This window comes from Salmo salar, chromosome 28 (assembly GCF_965601325.2).
Source record: "Salmo salar chromosome 28, fSalSal1, whole genome shotgun sequence".
NCBI classification, from domain to species: Eukaryota; Metazoa; Chordata; class Actinopteri; order Salmoniformes; family Salmonidae; genus Salmo; species Salmo salar.
In genome coordinates, this window is record NC_138318.1 from 8717581 (window position 1) to 8738140 (window position 20560).

General features: G+C 42.2%; 1 protein-coding gene across 1 annotated transcript; it reads right to left on the reverse strand.

Moving 5' to 3' along the window:
* Nucleotides 1-1193: 1193 nt before the first annotated feature.
* On the reverse strand, nt 1194-16233 carry fra10ac1 (FRA10A associated CGG repeat 1). Its single transcript, XM_014179256.3, has 14 exons — nt 16124-16233; nt 15143-15222; nt 14949-15041; nt 14809-14854; nt 14464-14540; nt 14270-14353; nt 14106-14190; nt 13055-13100; nt 4972-5085; nt 4651-4693; nt 4382-4509; nt 2781-2831; nt 2135-2222; nt 1194-2027 (listed from the first exon to the last, which is right to left on the reverse strand). The coding sequence occupies exons 1-14, from the start codon at nt 16151-16153 to the stop codon at nt 1985-1987; spliced, it is 1008 nt and encodes a 335-aa protein (XP_014034731.2). The 5' UTR covers nt 16154-16233; the 3' UTR covers nt 1194-1984.
* Between the last annotated feature and the right edge of the window lie 4327 nt (nt 16234-20560).

Consider the following 20560-nt stretch of genomic DNA (forward strand, 5'->3'; position numbering starts at 1 on the left):
GCTTGCTATTAGGAGGCAATCCTTGGAAACGCCCCATCAGCGTCGTAAATATCTTCAGGTACCTGACCATAAGATGATTTGATGGGATTGAGTTTACTTGTCAGTCGGCTTTTGAGATCTGCACAGCTTGAAACTTTAAATACCCTACTTACTGTAGATAAAGCAGGCTACCCGAAGTCTTATGTCTGTGTGTGTGAAAGGCATCATGTTTGTTTGATGGGGACAAGCCTGCAATGTGGCCTCAGTCAGGCCAAAGTTCCTCTTCTCTTCGTTTGACCATTTGGGGCTTATTTGAGGACCGGTGTAAAATTAACTTAAAGCAACAGTGAGAAAGTGAATTGATGAAGCCAACTGAATTGCAACGGGATTTCCATTAAGAAAAACTCCTTAGAAATCCTGCCAAGCAAGCTCCGTTTGACCTACTGTAACAGGTGACCAAGACATCTGCGGAGACATCCGATAGTAGCCCTAAGCAGGAAACACAGGGCAAAGTTTGACTTCCTTGCTTATGCAACGTGCCCTCGCTAAATCAATGGAAAAATCAATCAAGATCAGTAATCCAATGAGGTTGGCTTTGACAGCCACTCTACATCTCAAATGGATTCTCTGAATTTCTGTTCCTAGAGCTGCTAGGCAGGGCAGGCTGCTTGGATTTGGGCTCCACAATGGGATAAGGCGAACAGTATGAGAAGCAGTGTGGGAAAGTGACAATCTATTCTGCGCGTACGTTTAAAGGACACAAAATGTATATCTACCAATTCTATTGCGTTATCAATGAGAGATTAGAATTTGACATTTGATGTCTGATGAAACGAATTCTACTTATGTACGTGTCATAAGATGTAACATGTTAACAAAATAAAGGCATTCATCAAAGTCTGTGGGATTCTTGTCACATTGTTTAAACTTGCCCACTGAATTGAACAATTTCACCCACTACCCTTGAAATGGAATAGCACATTGATATACAGTAGACACAGGACTAACCTGAAACACTTTGGGATAGACAGTCCTCATGACTCCTGTATCGTGCATGGAGATTACCCTATAAAGCTGGATTAGCCCTGGGAAAAGAAGATCAGCCAATTGCGTTGCTGTCAAGACCAATGCACTTTGACACACTTTGAGTAAGCACCTTGAGCGATGTCTGCATGAGGTATTTCCTGATCCTTATCATCCCGTGTCATCCGTGCTGTTATAGAGCACTTTATTTATTTTTTTACAGTATACATTTTTCAATCAAGGACAATTCAGAGCAAAAGTTTATTCAATCAATGCAATCTTATTTCTGTGACCTGTGGCAACATAGGCCTAGAGTATTGTAATATGAGATCCAAACTCTTTAACTGGGTAATAGGGCATATTTATTAGCACAGAGAAACACTGATCAAAGTAGAATAGGTACTATGGTTGACTTCCTCTTTAACCTGCATGAACGGTTATCATGCGTTAACTCAGTGTATATGTGGACTCCTTTCGAAAGAAGAGAGAGTAATTACTGACGATTAAAGCCATTGTGTCTAATCCCTGGGCAACAGACACGCAACTGAACTTCCTGACGAAAAGAGCACACGAGCCACTTCAGGCATAATTCACAGCTTCCTAATCGTAGCGCTACAGCAACTAACATTGGTTCATATGGTTTGGACATCTATTACCCTACAGGAAGAACATTAATGATGTGTTAATACATGCACTTTCCAATGCATTGGCTTTTATTTGGTCTCTCTACTACCATGGTTGAATGTTTTGCTTCCTCTAGTTTTCTTCTGATATTGATCTTTCTTGGGAGTCCTTCATGGTTTTACATGGCACTCTATGCATATTGTAGACTTTATTTCAGTTATAATGACAAAAAAACGGAGATTTTATTTAGCTTCAGGTAAACTCAAATATTCAACAAGGGCAACTTCTAACACCAAATCAATTACATCAATGATCTGACACGTAGACTCTTGCTGGCAGAAATCCAAGGCCAGGGTGGTCAAAGAAACATGTCCTCAAAGTACTCGTCAAACTTCTCCTCCCTGGAAGACAGAAAATAGTCACGTCAGACTTTAAATGGCTGGCAATAGTGGCCAAAGGCCTAACAGGATATTGTAAAGGTGAGCTAATGTGAGAGTGCTAAGCTCACCTGGACTTCTCCTCCATAGTGGGGGCTGGGCCTTTCCAGTGGTCTGCCTCCGACAGGCTATCTGGCTCCTCACTGTGTTCTCCCTCTGCTACAGGGCAGGAAGGAGACCATACAAATCAGAAAAATGTTATTCATCAAGAGATTTTCATGTACTACATTCAATCATAATGCTTTCATAATGCTTTCATAAACATAAACATTTTGCTGCAGCATATAAAAAAAATAGGTACAGCGCTTAAGGTTTGAAGAGGGTCTGAAGAGTCAAGTCCCGACTTAAACTTATAAGAGTGTTTGGCCCTTGGTCTGCACCTTGGCTTTAGAGTTTGGCCTTCGTGTGCAACGACTGCTTTTATTTATGTTAAACCGACAACCAAGGGTAAGCAGGCCCATACTTCAAGTGCAGCTGACCATGTGAACGGATCGAAGCCGCAATAATAGCATGACCGTTGTCGGACTTTCTGCGGAGCTGCAGGGAGGACTCCCCTGAGGCTTAAGGGCCAAGCTTGCACACATGTTTTAAAATGTATTTAAAGGCTGTCTGTAATGGATGTCGACACTAGGGCCAGTCTGTTCTGCTTGCTCTGAAGGTGTAAGATAATACACCGCTTGACTTGGTAGGGAGGTGGAGAGTGAGAACGAACGGTACCTTTGTCTGACTCTTGGGAGTCGTCCTCAGAGTTACTGGGGGAGGAGTGGTCTGCAAGGGGAGAGAGAGGGGGAAACAGAGGAAGGGATCAGTCAGTTTAACTTGGACAGCCAACTATTCGCAGTTGACATTGAGTAAAAAAAAAAGACATCACCATTGAAGGGTCATTAATAAGCAAAAGGTGTTCAGCCAGCTATTATGTAATATCTCAGCTATTATGTAATGGACAATTCCACAGTAAGAGTAACAGAGTCAGATTTTTCACTTTAAAATGTCAAACGAAAAACCAATGTTTGCAAAGTTAAACAAACCATACAACTCTGTGTATGAGGACTACTTTTCACAATTTCCACAGAAAACTTCACAAAAACAAATGTACTTTAAGAACAGCGCAGATGAAAAGTTTGGTAACAGAATGATGGTTTGTGCTGTTTGTACCATCATTCTGTTTTTGCATCTGCACAATTCTTCCAGTAAATGTGTTTTGTAAAGTTTTCAGTGGACATTTTTAAAAAGTAGCCCTTGTGCATAAAGTTGTATGGTTTCTTTAACTTCATTGGTTTTTGTTTGACACGCATTTTAAAAGTGAAAAATCTGAGTCTCAGTGTCACTGTTAACATGGAATTGCCCTAATATCTCAACACTGTAGTAGGCCTATTTTTGATTTATTTGTATTGAACCTTTATTTAACCAGGCAAGTCAGTTAAGAACAAATTCTTATTTACAATGACGGCCTACACCCGTACAAACCCGGACGACGCTGGGCCAATTGTGCGCCGGCCTATGGGACTCCGAATCACGTCCGGTTGTGATACAGCCTGGAATTGAACCAGGGTCTGTAGTGACGCCTCTAGCACAGATGCAGTGCCTTAGACCGCTGTGCCACTTGGGAGCCCCGAGTGTACAAAACTGAGTGTACAAAACAATAACACCTGGTCGTTCCATGACATAAACTGACCAGGTGAATCCAGGTGAAAGCTATGATCCCATATTGATGTGACTTGTTAAATCCAATTCAGATCAGTGTAGATGAAGGGGAGGAGACAGGGTTAAAGAAGGATTTTTAAGCCTCGAGAAGATTCAGACATGGATTGTGTATGAGTGCCATTCTGAGGGTGAACGGGCAAGACAAAATATATAAGTGCCTTTGAACGGGTTATGGTAGTAGGTGCCAGGCACACCGGTTTGTGCCAAGAACTGCCACGTTGCTGGGTTTTTCACGCTCAACAGTTTCCCATGTGTATCAAGAATAGCCCATCACCCAAATGAAATCCAGACAACTTGACAACTGTGGCAAGCATTGGAGTCAACATTGGCCAGCATTCCTGTGGAATGCTTTCAACACTGTAGAGTCCATGCCCTGACAAATTGAGGCTGTTCTGAGGGCAAAAGTGGTGCAACTCAATATTAAGAAGGTGTTCCTAATGTTTGGTATACTCACTGCAAGTTATTCATGGGTGTGAGTCGGCAAATCCTAATTACTTTTACACCATCAAGACATTAGTACAAACACCTGCACTTTTAATTTTATCACCATGGCCTGTTATTTTTGTTTACCTATAACCATAGTTGTACAAAGATATGAAACGGTGGAGTCTTGCCTTTGTGCCTTCTTTTATGTTTGTTTTTGTGTTTCTTGGAGCCTTTCTTGGATCTCTTTGACTGTGGCTCAACTTCATTTTCCTCAGACGACTTAGGTCTTTTTCTCTTGGCGATCACCTCCTTTCTCCTGAAAAAAGTCATTTGTTTCAATTTTGCCAATCGTCAAACATTAACTGTGACATCTTGACAGCACAAAAAGGGGCCAGAGACCCCACGTGTTCAATAGATGATGATAAACTGACAAGGAACAATTAGAGATTCAACTTACTTGTGATGATAGTTGAGTTTGAAGGAGCACTCTGGGCAGAGTCCTAGAAAATACCATCTCTGTCAGTATGGCAAACAACTGGAATCGAGGATATGACCTAGGAAATTATTATTGTGACAGACTGCTTGATATCGCTAAGTTTACTTAAAAGCAAAAGTAAATTAAGTTTATATCGCATGTCGGAGTTTCCTCAGGGATCACAATGAGAGAAGGGAGTTATTCTTCTGGCTTTACGAATGCGATTTGCTTCAACATGATACTGGAGCAAGGATTAAAGTCCCAGCCCTAGCTTAGACGGCCAGTAAACAACAGAGCTCTTACTGAGTTTGACCAGTGCGTTTCTCTTCTCTCCCTGCTCCACATAGGCAAAGTTCACCTCCCAGCTCTTCAGGCCATCCTCCTTCTCACAGCGCTTGTTCCCACACAGAAACTGGCCTACAGTGTCAATACAACAGAAACAGGATTCAACTGCATTTCCATACCACACAGAGTAGAGCAATAGAGAGTGATTGTTTTTACACTAAACAGAGTATTACTCAATGTACTCTCATGATGACCTGCATTTTGCAGGTTTTTGCAAACCCTTGGAAACCTGCATCTGGGCAGGTTTCATTAAAGATAACAGACTGGGGGGGAAATATTTTAAAGTATATGAAGTCACCCAGTATTATACCTATTTTAAGGCAAATTATACACATAGGATAGTCTGAATACAATGCAAGAAATGCCAATGTAAAGCTCAACAAGTGTGTTCCCCTGTGCACTTCATTATCACATATGTCACTACTAATCAAGTCAAATTAGCTCTCATTTGGAGGAAAGGTGCATAAACATGGCTGTATCTCTACAGTTCACACCTTCTTGTGTTACAGCCAGAATTTTAAATGGATTATGTCGTTTTTTGTCACTGGCCAACACACAACACCCCATAATGTCAAAGTGGAATTATGTTAGATTTTTTTTTACCCCTTCTCCCCAATTTCGTGGTATCCAATTGGTAGTTGCAGTCTTGTCTCACTGCTGCAACTCCCGTACGGACTTGGGAGAGCGAAGGTCGAGAGCCGTGCGTCCTCCAAAACACAACCCAGCCGCACTGCTTCTTGACACAATGCCCACTTAACCCGGAAGCCAGCCGCACCAATGTGTCGGAGGAAACACCGTACACCTGGCGACCGTGTCAGCGTGCACTGCGCCCGGCCCACCACAGGAGTCGCTAGTGCGCGATGGGACATGGACATCCCTGCCGGCCAAACCCTCCCCTAATCCGGACGACGCTGGGCCAAATGGGTCTCCCCATTTGTCGCGGCCGGCTGCGACAGAGCCTGGACTCGAACCCAGAATCTCTAGTGGCACAGCCTTAGACCTCTGCGCCACTCAGGAGGCAATTTGGAATTCTGTTTGTTGACATTTTTACAAATTAATAAAAAATGAAAAGCTGAACTATATTGAGTCAGTAAGTATTTGTTATTGCAAGCCTAAATAAGTTCAGGAGTAACAATTTGCTTAAATTACAAGGACTGTGCCATAATAGAGTTTAAAATTACTTTTGAATGACTACCTCATCTCTATACCCCAACATACAATTATCTGTAAAATTCCTGTTGGAGCAGGGAATTTCAAACACAGATTCAACCACAAAGACCAGGTGGTTTTCCAATGCCTCACAAAGAAAGGCACCTATTGGTCGATGGGTAAAAAAAAAAAGCAGACATTGAATATCCCTTTGAGCATGGTGAAGTTATTAATTATACTTTGGATGGTGTATCAATACACCCATTCACTACAAAGATACAGGCTTCCTTCCTAACTCAGTTGCCGGAGAGGAAGGAAATCGCTCAGGGATTTCACCATGAGGCCAATGGTGACTTTAAAACAGTTACAGAGTTTAATGGCTGTGATAGGACATTGTAGTTACTCCACAATACTAACATAAATTGACAGAGTGAAAAGAAGGAAGCCTGTACAGAATAAAAATATGCCAAAACATGCATCCTGTTTGCTACAAGCCACTAAAGTAATAGTGCAAAAAATATGGCAAAGCAATTAACTTTTTGTCCTGAATACAAATTGTTGTTTGGGGAAAATCCAATACAACAGATGCTGAGTAGCACTCTCCATATTTTCAAGCATAGTGGTGGCTGCATCATGTTATGGGTATGCTTCTAATTGTTACGTTTTTCAGGATAAAAAATAAAACAGAGCTAAGCACATGCAAAATCCTAGCAATGGTTCAGTCTGCTTTTCATCAGACACTGGGAGATTAATTCACCTTTCAGCAGGACAATAACCTAAAGCACAAAGCCAAATCTACACTGGCGTTGCTTACCATGAAGACAGTGAATGTTCCTGAGTGGCCTAGTTACAGTTGTGACTTAAAACGGCTTAAAAATCTATGGCAAGACCTGAAAATGGTTGGATAGCAATGATCAACAACCAACTTGACAGAGCTTTAAGAATTTTTAAAATAATAATTTGCAAATATTGTACAATCCAGATGTGGAAAGACTCAAAGCTGTAATCGCTGCCAAAGGTGTTTCTACAAAGTATTGACTCTGTAAATGAGATATTTCTGTATTTCCTTTTCAATCAATTTGCAAAAATCTCGAAAAAAACATGTTTTTACTTTGTCATTATGGGGTAGTGTGTGAGAAAAAATATATTTAATCATTTTTTAATTCAGGCTGTAACACAACAAAATGTGTAATAAGTCAAGGGTATTTACTACTTCTGAAGGCACTGTATATAGGATGTGACTAGTCAGAAGACACCTCCATTCCTATCAACAGTCAAGAGCCGTGGTTGACCTGCCGAGGTTCCTACTGCTGCGGTCTAATCTTATTTTGCACCACCAGGGCTCATTTTAGTCCTCTCCTCCTGCAGCAGGAGACATGAAGCAGGAGCTGGCCAGTGGCCATGCCTTAACCCTGATTGACCATCAACAGCCTGGGTTTAGCTTTAGCAGGCTTAATGATGGATCCTCCAGATTGCCCAGGAGGAAAAGTGTCATGAGCGGTCAGGACTGTTCTCCCCTTCTTTCTTGTCATCCTGCTGTTTAGGAGTCCTTAGACCTCACCTGACCCCAGGCTGCTGGAGCTGGCAACATGCCATGAGCTGCCTTCTTCACATGCAGGCTAATTAACGCTTTATATGCCAGAATAGAGACCATTCTCTCCGATGCTGACAGCTGTGATTATACTTACCAATGGAAAAGCATAAGCAACAAGAGATAGAGGTCACTTCTAGAGAGACAGTGTCAACATGACTTTAGGCCGCTGGAGATGGCTACATGCCATGAGCTGCACGTGCAGGTTAATTAACACCTTATCTGCCAGATAAGGCTCCATTCTCCCGGATGTTGGCGAGTTGTTTTATCAATAGTAGAAAATGGAATTGTGCACTAATATTGACTTTTAAAAGCCTGTTATATTAAATGAAGTGACCTTTCATATAAAATCACATGGAACATTTAATACATCACATTTTTTATATGAACAAAAAATAAATTATGCAAAAAACTATCTGCATTCTGGCATGTTCCACGTCATGTTTTTTCTGACTTCGTGGAAGATTTTAACCCACTTAACCCCAAAATTTCTCCAGGTTTTCACCATCATTGTAAAACCATAGTTTTGCCCTATGTTGTTGATTCGACTAAGTAATTTGTGAAGATTAATGTTTATTTCATACGATAAGGGATTCATTTACGTTTGTCCTTCATTTTAAGGTCAACCCTGTCACGTAAATTGAACTCTCGTTTTAATAGCAAAAACATTGAACATCTAATAGTCAAATCATAGTGTAAAAGAAGGTGAGCTGATTCCATTTTCCATTTTCTTGTTGTTTTGTGGTAGAAAACGGAGAGTCGAGCATAACACATCAACCCTGTTACCCATAAATAGATGGGCAAGAAACTTTTTTTTTAAACAAGTACATTTTTGTTACGCTTGCTTTCAATTGCCCCTCCCTGTTGTAGACAACATGCTTCCATTCCCCCTGGAGTTATGTCTGATTTAAGATAAAATCATCAACCCTGTTACGGTCGACTGAATCTTTAATTGGCCCTTTTCCTGTTACTTTGATTGTAATTTTTCTTATTTTGACCTTTTGAGATAGGAAAACATGTTTTTTTTTTATGAAGTGGAACATGTGCTCTTTATGTAAGAATATTATAATTAGGTGAAATAAACTTTTTTTTTTTAAAGAATTACACTACCCAAAAGGCACTCTTTTCGTGGAATGACTCTGGTAGCTGTGATTATAAAGCATGATAAGCAATGAAAAGGGAGTTACTCTCTAGGGAGAGGCCTCTTCTTAGAGATACAGTGTATGCCCTCACTGGAATGGATCCATGACTTGGGTCTCTGTGTCCTTTTAGTTTGGACACACTGTAGCTGGCTTCTTTGCGGTTTGACTTTCCAAAACATGCTGTAAAGTTTCACCAACAACTGTTCCCAAAACTAGCCCTTGATCACGACTCTCACTTCCATTACATTACCCCCTAAGAATCATTGGACGAAGGCGTCTTCTGTACGGGGGAGTTTTGTTAAGAGCCTCGACGCTTGGTCTGAACATTGACGCGCCGCATCACTTGCGGTACGGTTTTGGAAGCATAAGGACCTTCTCTTTCATATCAGCAAGAAATCATTTACAAAAAAACTAAAAAGTTAAATTGAAACACACCTTTACAGAGTTAGGGTTGCCACACGACATCTCCATGTTACAGCGCTTGTTAACGGAAGACAGACAGAAGACAGAGGCGACCACCTGTGCTAATTAGCCATCTAGCATGTGCCAAACACCTGTGTATAAGCGTAACTTGTAGTTTCATCGGATGGAGGTGTAACAGTATAGCTTCCGCCCCTCTCCTCGCCCCAACCTGGACTTGAACCAGGGACCCTCTGTACACATCAACAACTGACACCCACGAAGCATCGTTACCCATCGCGCCACAAAAGCCGAGGGGAACAACTACTTCAAGGTCGAGCGAGTGACGTCACCGATTGAAACGCTATTAGCGCGCACCACCGCTAACTAGCTAGCCATTTCACATCGGTTACAGAGGCACTCACAGCTGTATGGATCTGTGCAAAACTGCTACAGTAAGTGTAGCTTTTTTATTTGAAGGATTCTTTCTCGCAGACAAAAGACAAGGACCATATGTTTTGAAAGCTGCATCGCAAAAAATTATTATTGACGTTTCTAAACGTTCAAACACAGCTTCTGGATTGTAGTTCATAAAGAGTTAATCGCTCGCCTTTGGCCAGCGGCATCAGATGTGGATGGTTACAGCCTCCCGAGTAGCGCAATGGTCTAAACATTCTCGGCATAGAGATAAATGATGATTATGTCATAAGTAATTCACAAATATTGTTTATAAAAACCAATGCTGATGCTACTTGAGTCAGCAGTGATTAAGTGGCCCAACACTCAGAATTGGGGGTCTGCCCGATATTTTTTATTTTTTTTGCATATTTGTCATGTCTACTCCCACTCGACATCACCAGTTTACTAACCACCGGTCCTGGCAACCCATCATGATGCACACCTGGCAACCCTCATTACGCACACCTGCGCCTCATCATGAGGCACACCTGGACTTCATCACTACCCTGATTACTTCCCCTTTATCTAACACTCCCTAGCATCTCTCTTCAGGCAGTATTGGTTCAGTTTTTTATGTACGGATGCTTCTTGTTTTGTACTCTCCATGTTCGCTATTATTAAACTCACCATTTGCACCGGTTTCCTGACTCCATGGGTCTACGTTACAATATTGAAAGATATCTGCCGTTTCAAAGTGAGCAAAATAAACTAATTAGAATATTATATAAACATACATGTTTTTATGTCTGGGACCTTTGAACAGAAAGTATCCAACTCATGGAAATACAAACTGATTGCAGACAGACATGTCGAAAGATGAACTACTGACCTTGCTTGATCAATACATCTTCACATGTGTACTAATCTCGGTTAACCCAGAACTAAAATCTTGCGTAATTGGGTCTATACGTGTTACAAATGGAGAGTTATGGTTTGCGAAGTCTCCGCCTTTGCAAAAGGAAACTCTCAGCCAAACCCAATACTGACACATCCAAATAACCAGTGACCAAAACCCAAACACCGGAACTACTTGTTATCCCACGCATCCCATTCAGTCTCGACAGATTCTACGGTTTACACTCGTCTCATCATGACGTAGGCCCTACGTACTTCAGACTGGGGGATTCTCCAAACACCAGCTTGGTTGGCAACAGCGTTGACTTAGGACACACTTTGTTGAATCGTGTCAACTAGGTTTCAAGGAGCACACATTGTCACATGCTAAAGTAGGCGGAAACGCCATTGCCATATGGGGATGGACAGACATGGTCTTAGCTAAGACAGATGGCATGTAGACAGTATGCTAAGGCTCAGACGGTAAGAGGGTTAGGGGCCCTAGCGCTCCAGCGGCAGACACGAGAACAAATCAAATGTTATTTGTCACATGTGCCCAATACAACAGGTGTAGACCTTACTGTGAAATGCTTACTTACAAGCCTTTAACCAATGATGCAGTTCAAAAAATTGAGAAAATAATCAAAACTACACAAAATAACAATAACAAGGCTATATACAGGGGGTACCAGTACCGAATCAATGTGCGGGGGTACAGGTTAGTCGGGGTAATGTGTACATGTAGGTAGGGGTAAAGTGACTATGCATAGATAATAAACAGCGAGTAGCAGCAGTGTAAAAACAAGGCGGGGGGAATAATGTAAATAATCCAGGTGGCCATTTGATTAATTGTTCAGCAGTCTTATAGCTTGGGGGTAGAAGCTGTTAAGGAGCCTTTGGACCTAGACTTGGTGCTCCAGTACCGCTTGCTGTGCGGTAGCAGAGAGAGCAGTCTAGGTCTTGGGTGACTGGAGTCTTTGACAATTTTTGGGGCCTTCCTCTGACACCGCCACCAGTGAGGAGAAGACAGAAACATAAGGCTGAGGAGAGACGGTCCTTCTAACAAAAGCATCTGGTTCTTTTCTTATCAAATGAATGCCGTGCTGTATAGAGGGTGAAAAATTTTTTTATGACCCCTTTGGCAAAACAACAGCTGTAAAAGGCTTGCTATAAAACCTTGTATATAGTAAGAAAGTGCTGTTGATGAATCTTTCCCGGTATGGCCAAAACGGGTAACTAACGTTCATTACACATCATTAGATCAATACTTGACCTAACCCAAAGCAACATGACCTGTGACACTAAAGTATGACTAGCATTGGCCAGAGAGAGAACATGACTGGCCTCTGATCGGATTTGAGGTCATGGATTGGTCATTGCATCCCATTGAAGAGGTAATGATAGTACAGAGCATCGGCTGTGAACTTTGATGATCTGAGTCAGCCTTTTAATCCCATGGCACTGCCTACAGAATAGCAGTAAACGAAAATACAAGGGCGGGATTAGCTAGAGTGACTTAATCTGGTACAGCATATTGGCTTATTCAGCTTTCTCGGAGTGGCAAGAATAGATCATTCTGTTCAATGCATTACTTAAAGTGTCTCAGTGCACTCACCTTGTAGCATTTCCCAATAACCTATTCTATTTATACTTGCTATCACCCACAAAGCTTTTTAAAATCATTTACAAGTGGATAATTGAATGGCTACTCTATTTGTGTAGTTACTTCCTGAGTACCAGGGAAGAAGGAGATTTATTTGGAAGCATCAATGGCAGACATCACACATCTATTTGTTTTGGGGAAATACATTTATCTGGGGATTATTTTCAACATAATGGGATGCAATGACCAATCCATGCTTTGGCTGAGAGTTTCCATTTAGGGGAGTTGAGACTTCGCTAGTTTAGTTAGTATCTAGTATCTTTTCTCATACATCTCCCCCAGAAACTAGTCGAGCGTCTGACACAATTACGGTCGATTTTATTTCTGGGTTTCCGAGATTAATGTTAACCAAAAGTGGTCAACTCTGATCCTGGAGCGCCGCAGGTACCATAGAGTTTTGTTCCAACCAGATACCACACCTACTTCTAGAAATCAGCTCACCAACTAAGCTTACTGACTATTCTTAGTGGTTGGATACATTTCCCCCCTCCTCTCCCGCAGTCGAAATCCAAAGAGGTAAACTAAAAACCTTACGTGCCTGCCATGTGGTATTACAAGAACAGGTTTGTCAACCCCTGAAAGCTGAGTCAAAGTAAGCACGTCTTGACCTTTATCGGCATCTAGTGGTAGAGTTCCGAATTATTTCTGACTAAAGCTGTTGGTTGATAGGTACAAACGTATGTCCTCGACTCCAGGTATTGGCATTTTAATGGTGAACTGTATAAGCAATTAACTGAATAAACAACAAATGTATACATTTATAATGTATAAATGTCTCTGAATTTAAAATGTAATAAAGACTACCTTTGCCAGAGACGACTTCCTTTTCTACGCGCCATCGGAACCCAAACTGGAGGAAAAGTGCAGTCATCCTCATTAATCACATAATACCAATAGAATACTATGTATGCACACTTACATAAACACTACCGTTCAAAAGTTTGGGGTCACTTAGAAATGTCCTTGTTTTGAAAGAAAAGCAATTTCTTTGTCCATTAAAATAACATCAAATTGACCAGAAATACAGTGTAGACATTAATGTTGTAAATGACTATTGTAGCTGGAAACCGCTGATTTTTAATGGCCAGCATCCCAGAGTCGCCTCTTCACTGTTGACGTTGAGACTGATGTTTTGCGGGTACTATTTAATGAAGCTGCCAGTTGAGGACTTGTGAGGCATCTGTTTCTCAAACTAGACACTCTAATATACTAATGTCCTCTTGCTCAGTTGTGCACCGGGGCCTCCAACTCTTCTTTCTATTCTGGTTAGAGCCAGTTTGCGCTGTTCTGTGAAGGGAGTAGTGCACAGCGTTGTACGAGATCTTCAGTTTCTTGGCAATTTCTCACATGGAATAGCCTTCATTTCTCAGAACAAGAATAGACTCACAAGTTTCAGAAGAAAGTGCTTTGTTTCTATCCATTTTGAGCCTGTAATCAAACCCACAATTGCTGATGCTCCAGATACTCAACTAGTCTAAAGAAGGCCAGGTTTACTGCTTCTTTAATCAGTACAACAGTTTTCAGCTGTGCTAACATAATTGCAAAAGGGTTTTCTAATGATCAATTAGCCTTTTAAAATTATAAACTTGGATTAGCTAACACAACGTGCCATTGGAACACAGGAGTGATGGTTGCTGATAATGGGCCTCTGTATGACTGAGTAGATATTCCATTTAAAATCAGCCGTTTCCAGCTACAATAGTAATTTACAACATTAACAATGTCTACACTGTATTTCTGATCAATTTGATGTTATTTTAATGGACAAAACAATGTGCTATTCTTTCAAAAACAAGGACAATTCTAAGTGACCCCAACTTTTGAATGGTACTGTCTATATAAAAATACCACATACCTTGTTTTCTTTATATCTGCTTAGGTCAGCGATACAGTATTCTTTGAAGAGCTTGTCATAGTACTTCTTTGCTAGTTCTTTCTCCCTGATAATAAAAGAGCAGCTATTGGTGACCAATATTTCCAAGAGTGGCAAAGAAAAGTATTTTGTTTAACAGTACTTACCATGTCATTTCTTCTTCATCCTCATCCCGCCACAGGAAGCGATGGTTTTCACGCACCACATCCAGGTCCGATTTATCATTGGCCCTAGGTTTACAATGACGTGTCAGCATTTATTCATATCACACAGAGATGTATCATTATGAAGATCTCTACTCCATATATTAGGCAACATTAAAAACAAAAGCAAAACTTACGTGGAGCGTCTGAGATCCTCCATTTTCCCACCATAATATAATATGTAGTCACTGACAAACTTTTTATGTCTCTCAAACTGAAGGTAAATGGTTAGGGAATCAATGATATTAAAATCATGCATAAAAATAAGGAACTGAATTAATATTGCATCCTGGGGAAAAAAATAACACATATTGAACATTGTTGCTGGGTGAAGCACATTCAGGGGGAACTTTGCTGCTATTCTGGCAGCTACACACTCCCAAACATGAATCTTCAATCACAATGCACTCTAACTTGCGACGGGGGACCTTTTATCGTTTTCTTACTTGTGAAAACTCTTCATCGTCAATTTAGAAGGATACAGCATTCATTGATATCAGGTGATGACGTCGGTTTCTAGCTTCCTCCCTGTGTGGCAACACAAAACACTTGCAGTCACTAACAGAAAACATAATTGACGTCAGGCAACGATGCTTCATTATGAAAGAGACCGATACTGTACCTGTCGTATTCATGGGTGGCAACATCCCTATGTGCCACCTTTGTGTGTCTTCCTTTCTGAAAGGGCTTCCGCAGTAGATCATCCTCACGTTTCCTGCAGGTCAACATTAATGAAGGAAAAAAAAAAATGGCACGTAGTATCTTGAAGTAGGCTAATTGTTTGGATTTGAGTTTAGATTGCTATATGGCCCTTACCTTTTCACTCCACGTTGAGACGTCTCCCCCTGGGCCTCGTCATCACTGAAGTCAGAGTCATACCCTCCGCCTCCATGGACCTGCAAGAAAAGTAATCTTTCTTTCATCATGCCATATAGCTTGTGAGAGCTTGTTAGGCCCTCACGATAGTAGGCCTATAATCTATTGTTTAGCCATCAAGCTCAGGTAGGATAAATCTACAGAAATAGGAAAGGTAGCTTATGAAATATTCATTGTTTTGGACGTGGGAGGCAGGTAGCCTAGTGGTTAGAGCGTTGGACTAGTAACCAAAAGGTTGCAGGATCGAACCCCCGATCTGACGAGGTAAGAATCTGTTGTTCTGCCCCTGAACAAGGCAGTTAACCCATTGTTTCCCAGGTAGGCAGTCATTGTAAATAAGAATTTGGTCGGTTTTATCAAATGGCCATCTCAGTAGACTGGATGAAACATCACACCAGGGGTGCATTGCAGTGACATCTGCAACGTGAAAGTCAGAATATGGGGCTGAATTGGTTAGGATGCTGTTTTGTCAACATCTGCAACGTGAAGGTCAGGATGTGGGGCTGAATTGGTTAGGTAACATATAGCAAGGAATTGATCATTTGGAGAGAAATTGGCACTCACTTTACTTTGACTCTGGCTAGAGAGTGAACGTTCGCCCAAATGTAATAACCAGGGAACTTGCTTGCTAGCTTTAGCTACTTGCTGCTGTTGACCATGGCCATTGCTGTCGACAATACGCATTTTGTTAGGGCAAGGTACAGTATATAAGTAGCTAGCGTTGTCTCCTAAGTTGCACACAATGTGTAACATGTGCAGATAGCCATAAAGTATTGAAGCTAGCTAGCATTGAAGCTAGCGTGTTGACTAGGTCCAGATACAGCTAGATATGTGATACGGATGAAACAAATGGATCAAGTATAAATACACTATAAAGTAGTCCATTTTGTCTGACCTAAGATAAAGTCGAGATACAACTACCTTTACGAGACTGTCCATATTTCTCGCCATGCTCACGATTAGCCTACGGTTTGTTTACATTGGAAAGTCTTCTTCTTTGGGTTGACAGATCGCATTCGACGTTTAAGGTGCATACACCGCCACCTACTGTACTGGAGTGGGAGGCCAGTCACAGCCTACCTACATGAAATGATCTTCATTAGTCCTGTTCCTCTAAGAAACTGAAATAGAGCCCTAGACACCACTTCCCTCCCCCCACTACACCACCCAAACTCCAACCTCTCTAACTTTTTTTTACACAATATCTCCCTCTCTATGTCATACAGTTCACAAAATATCAACACATGCTCACCGTACCCTCATCACACAGCACGGTTTCATGTCTCCCTATCATCCACAACGTGGCATTCAAGCCTGTGTGCCCAAACCATAGTCTACTCCACACAACTTCCTCTCTTCTTCATCCCATGCTCCCCACCTATTCCTTTACTGACCAGTGCACGTGATAAAATAGCCTCCCCTTACTATTAGCATCCCACTCCCTTTGCCAAAGATCAAGCCCTTTTGCCCCGACCAAGGACTTAACTTCCCTGCGGCCCAGCGGGACCTGAATATCTACCCCCTCTCTCCTCACCACACTCTTAGCCACAACATCAAGCCTTCTCATTACCCTCCATAACCAAATGGGCGGGAACCCAGCAAAAGCTTACCACCACTCCCATCCCCTCCAATCCCATTAACAGCACTATCATCTCCACAAACAAGTCTCCCCTATCCGACCTGCCCGCTACTCAATACTGCAGCCGAATCACAGCAAATCACCACTCAGTGGTTTCACCTTCTCCACCCATCTCAAACCTATAATCATGTCCATTAACTCGGCTGCATATCCCGACACATAACCAGTTAACCGCTTACATACTCTATCGTTGAAATCTGGGATATACACCCCTGCCCCCACCTTACCACTAACTGGATCCTTTGAACCATCTGTATATATCCTTAAAAACGAATAAAAACGATTCTCTACAGTATATATATATATCTCTCCACACACCTTCTCACATCCTCATCCCATTCTCTCCTACCCTCAATCATATCCACATCTACACGTGGTTTCGTAAACAGCCACAGAGGAACATTCCCCAATGCAATTGCCGGCCCTATCTCTCTCTCCCCCAGTCCATATTCTACCACTTTCTGCCCAATTGTCTACCCGTACACCCTCTGCTTACCCACTCCTCGCTCCCAGCAGTCCCCAGTTTCCGTGGCCGCAGGATGTCCTTTTGAACTATTTCAACCTCGCCCAGTACGATAATGCAAGTTTGTCCCGCCTTATCCCAGTGGCAGTTCCCCACTATCCAGCTGCAATGCCTCAACAGGTGTCGTATTGGCAAAGTCGCGTATTGATTATGTATAAGAGAACGTTTATGATTGGAGGGGCTGGAGCATAGAGATCTTATTCAATTCTAGCTCTTATTCCTCATTACATGGCCTGGAGAACGTGTGTCACACAAAAAGAAAGGTGGATTAAATGTCTTTCTAACAGTGAACTGTCACAACCAATGATATATATAAACACCATTGGCCACAACCAAAGTGTTTCCAACAAATGTGATGCTGGAATGAAACCATAGCCTAATACCGAATACATAAGATACATCAGATATTCAGGTGCTGATTTTAATAATAAAAAACAGTTGTTTTTGAGAAGAAAAAAAGAAGCAGCAAATATGAAGACAAATCTAAATACAGTAGGCCCCTAGTCTATTTTGAACATGCACACACAGAGAAATCCACAGAGTTGAGGACAGAGTAGCTTTTTTTATGAACTTCTGACTCGTTTGATTCGATATGCAGTCGATACTTAATAAATTAAAATTCTTAAACCCTTATCGTGTACCAGATTAGGCTGATGGGAGAAACTATAGAAGGACGAGCTCATTGTAATGGCTGGAATGAAATGGAATGTGAGAATGCTATTCATTGACTACAGCTCAGCGTTCAACACCATAGTGCCCTCAAAGACAAAGAAGATGATCGTGGACTACAGGAAAAGGAGGACCGAGCACGCCCCCATTCTCATCGACGGGGCCGTGGTGGAGCAGGTTGAAAGCTTCAAGTTCCTTGGCGTCCACATCACCAACAAACTGGCATGGTCCAAGCACACCAAGACAGTCATGAAGAGGACACGACAAACCTATTCCCCCTCAGGTGACTGAAAAGATTTGGCATGGGTCCTCAGATCTTCAAATCTTTTACAGCTGTACCATCGAGAGCATCCTGACGGGTTGCATCACTGCCTGGTATGGCAACTGCTCGGCCTCCGACTGCAAGGCACTACAGAGGGTAGTGCGTATGGCCCAGTACATCACTGGGGCCAAGCTTCCTGCCATCCAGGACCTCAAAACCAGGCGGTGTCAGAGGAAGGCCCTAAAAATTGTCAAAGACTCCAGCCACCCTAGTCATAGACTGTTCTCTCTGCTACCGCACGGCAAGCGGTACCGGAGCGCCAAGTCTAGGTCCAAGAGGCTTCTAAACAGCTTCTACCCCCAAGCCATACGACTCCTGAATGACTAATCAAATGGCAACCCGGACTGCATTGCCCCCCACCTTAAAACTGCATTGTTGGTTAAGGGCTTGTAAGTAAGCATTTCACTGTAAGGTCTACACCTGTTGTATTCGGCGCATGTGACAAATAACATTTGAATTGATTTGAATGGTATCAAACTGTATATAGAGTTGAAATCGGAAGTTTTATATACACCTTAGCCAAATACATTTAAACTCAGTTTTTCACAATTCCTGACATTTAATCCTAGTAAAAATTCCCTGTCTTAGGTCAGTTAGGATCAACATTTTATTTTAAGAATGTGAAATGTCTGAATAATAGGAGAGAGAATGATTTATTTCAGCTTTTATTTCTTTCATCACATTCCCAGTGGGTCAGAAGTTTACATACACTCAATTAGTGTTTGGTAGCATTGCCTTTAAATTGTTTAATTTGGGTCAAATGTTTCGGGTAGACTTCCACAAGCTTCCCACAATAAGTTGGGTGAATTTTGGCCCATTCCTCCTGACAGAGCTGGTGTAACTGAGTCAGGTTTGTAGGCCTCCATGCTCGCACCCACTTTTTCAGTTCTGCCCACAAATTTTCTTTGGGATTGAGGTCAGGGCTTTGTGATAGCCACTCCAATACCTTCACTTTGTTGTCCTTAAGCCATTTTGCCACAACTTTGGAAGTATGCTTGGGTTCATTGTCCATTTGGAAGACCCATTTGTGGCCAAGCTTTAACTTCCTGATTGATGTCTTGAGATGTTGCTTCAATATATCCACATAATTTTCCTTCCTCATGTGCCATCTATTTTGTGAAGTGCACCAGTCCCTCCTGCAGCAAAGCACCCCCACAACATGATGCTGCCACCCCGTGCTTCCCGGTTGGGATGGTGTTCTTCGGCTTGCAAGGCTCCCCCCTTTTCCTCCAAACATAACGATGGTCATTATGGCCAAACAGTTCTATTTTTGTTTCATCAGACCAGAGGACATTTCTCCAAAAAGTACGATCTTTGTCCCCATGTGCAGTTGAAAACCTTAGTCTGGCTTTTTTTATGGTGGTTTTGGAGCAGTGGCTTCTTCCTTGCTGAGCGGCCTTTCAGGTTATGTCGATATAGGACTCATTTTACTGTGGATATAGATACTTTTGTACCTGTTTCCTCCAGCATATTCACAAGGTCCTTTGCTGTTGTTCTGGGATTGATTTGCGCTTTTCGCACCATCTCTAGGAGACAGAACGCATCTCCTTCCTGAGCGGTATGACGGCCGCGTGGCCCCATGGTGTTTATATATCGACATAACCTGAAAGGCCGCTCAGCAAGGAAGAAGCCACTGCTCCAAAACCGCCATAAAAAAACCCAGACTACGGTTTCCAACTGCACATGGGGACAAAGATCGTACTTTTTGGAGAAATGTCCTCTGGTCTGATGAAACAAAAATAGAACTGTGCCAGCAGCGTACAACCCTGCATCCCACTGCTGGCTTGCTTCTGGAGCTAAGCAGGGTTGGTACTGGTCAGTCCCTGGATGGGAGACCAGATGCTGCTGGAAGTGGTGTTGGAGGGCCAGTAGGAGGCACTCTTTCCACTGGTCTAAAAAATATCTCAATTCCCCAGGGCAGTGATCGGGTGCAGTCTTTCAGATGGGATGTTAAACGGGTGTCCTGACTCTCTGAGGTCATTAAAGATCCCATTGCACTTATTGTAAGAGTAGGGGTGTTAACACCCTGGTGTTCTGGCTAAATTCCCAATCTGGCCCTCATACCATCATGACCACCTAATCATCCCCAGCTTACAATTGGCTCATTCATTACCCTCCACTCCCCTGAAACTATTCCCCAGGTTGTTGCTGTAAATGAGAATGTGTTCTCAGTCACCTTACCTGGTAAAATACTTGCGTACTATT